Source organism: Salvelinus sp. IW2-2015, unplaced genomic scaffold (genome assembly GCF_002910315.2).
Source record: "Salvelinus sp. IW2-2015 unplaced genomic scaffold, ASM291031v2 Un_scaffold3047, whole genome shotgun sequence".
Taxonomy (NCBI): Eukaryota; Metazoa; Chordata; class Actinopteri; order Salmoniformes; family Salmonidae; genus Salvelinus; species Salvelinus sp. IW2-2015.
The window spans coordinates 105318-107590 of NW_019944339.1; the positions used below are offsets into that span (position 1 = coordinate 105318).

At 44.3% G+C, this 2273-nt stretch overlaps 1 protein-coding gene across 1 annotated transcript; it reads left to right on the plus strand.

Moving 5' to 3' along the window:
• Positions 1–1020: 1020 nt before the first annotated feature.
• Positions 1021–1970, plus strand: LOC112075256 (tight junction protein ZO-1-like). Its single transcript, XM_024142278.1, has 2 exons — positions 1021–1117; positions 1593–1970. Exons 1-2 carry the CDS (start codon positions 1034–1036, stop codon positions 1968–1970), a joined length of 462 nt encoding a protein of 153 aa, XP_023998046.1. The 5' UTR covers positions 1021–1033.
• Positions 1971–2273: the final 303 nt, after the last annotated feature.

The following is a 2273-nucleotide window of genomic DNA, read 5'->3' on the forward strand; positions in this document are numbered from 1 at the left end:
CTGTTATCCTCACTAGTAAAACAGCTAGCGAGTTAGCTACTATTTAAACAGCTAGCTACTATTAAACAGCTAGCGAGTTAGCTACTATTAAACAGCTAGCGAGTTAGCTACTATTAAACAGCTAGCACTATTAAACAGCTAGCGAGTTAGCTACTATTAAACACTAGCGAGTTAGCTACTATTAACAGCTAGCGAGTTAGCTACTATTAAACAGCTAGCGAGTCAGCTACTATTAAACAGCTAGCTACTATTAAACAGCTAGCGAGTTAGCTACTATTAAACAACTAGCGAGTTAGCTACTATAAACAGCTAGCGACGGTTAGCTACTATTAAACAGCTAGCGAGTTAGCTACTATTAAACAGCTAGCGAGTTAGCTACTATTAAACAGCTAGCGATTAGACACTTTAACAGTAGCGAGTTAGCTACTATTAAACAGCTAGCGAGTTAGCTACTATTAAACAGCTAGCGAGTTAGCTACTATTAACAGCTAGCGATTTAGCTACTATTAAACAGCTAGCGAGTTAGCTACTATGAACACTAGCGAGTTAGCTATATTAAACAGCAGTTAGCTACTATTAACAACTAGCAGTTAGCTACTATTGAGAACAGCTAGCGAGTTAGCTATTATTAAACAGCTAGCGAGTTAGCTACTATTAAACAGCTAGCTACTAATTAACAGCTAGCGCAGTTAGCTACTATTAAACAACTAGCGAGTTAGCTACTATTAAACAACTACGAGTTAGCTACTATTAAACAGCTAGCGAGTTAGCTACTATAAACAGCTAGCGAGTTAGCTACTATTAAACAAGTGAGATGTCTCTGTGAAGAGCTAAACTCTGAGATAGCCTAAGTGATAACCTCATAACATAGGTACCTTGCAACCGTTTATCCCCTCAAACAGTGACATATAGTAAGATAGTTTTTAACAGTTTCTACATTAGGTGAAGTGACATGGACAGACAAGAAATAGAGAGGAGGAGGGGGGGGGGTCTCTCTCTCCTCTTTCCTTCCAGGGAGAATGACAGAGTCACGATGGTCAACGCCGTCTCCATGGACAACGTGGAACACGCCTACGCAGTCCAGCAGCTACGSAAAAGTGGCAAGAATGCAAAAATTGTGAGTATCATTTTGAGGAACCTAAGATTTCAACAACAACAACAAAAAAGTCCTCTATGTTTCTTTTGCACTGATAAAATCCAGCTGTTAAATATAAATTGGCCAATTCCTTTATCTTAATACCTGGAGGCATAAGTACGCCTGGGAGTCACCAATTATCTGCTAAAACCTGGAGATCATATCTCACCACTTCCACTGGACACAGAGAGAGACAACTGGAAGTTACACCACTTATTATGTACTAGATCCTGTCTCTTTGGGGCTAACGTCCTGTAGAGAGCGAGAGAGAGAGAGAGATAACTGGAAGTTTGGGGTGTAATTACACCACTTATTATGTACTAGATCCTGTCTCTTTGGGGCTAACGTCCTGTAGAGCGAGAGAGAGAGAGAGAGAGAGAGATAACGAGGAAGAAATGAGGAAAGGAAATTGGTGTGTAATCTAATGACAATGGGCTAAAGTTGTCTTCCTCTTCAGACAATCAGACGGAAGCGGAAGGTGCATGTACCCATGGGTCGTCTGGGGGAGAGGGAGACCATGTCGGAGCATGAGGAGGACGAGGAGGACAGTTACGACGAAGAGATATACGAGACGCGCTCCACACGCAGCGGCCCCAGTGCCTACAGCGGCGTGGGAGGGGCCTCGGCCCGGCGCAGCGGGAGGAGCACGGGAAGGCGGGACCGGGACAGAGAGCGGGAACGCAGYGGCTCACGGGAGAGGAGTCTCTCCCCGCGGTCCGACCGGCGCTCRCTCAACCAACCCCCGCGGCCCGCCAAAGTCACCCTCGTCAAGTCCCGCAAGAATGAAGGTGAGCATCACAAAGTTGGGATGGAGCCAAATGTGCCGTTTCTCTAGAGAGACATCAAATCATTCACAATAGAAATGATGTCAAGAACTAAATGGGAGTTGTAGTTTTCATTAAGCAAATATTCAACCTAGTTCAGTGCAGAAACGTGGTCTCTCTTTTGTCCTGCTATTTTCTCCTCCTCTTTTGCTCCTCTTCTCTTGGGGGATTAATTACCACATCAGGCTTCCTTGTTCTCGATATAAAGTTGAGGGATAGCTTGGCGGTTGAACAATAATTGTTATGGGCCAACAGTTTTCTTCCAGGGATGACATAGATGGTGGTTCTAAATCGGATGGGAGGACTGGCGACAC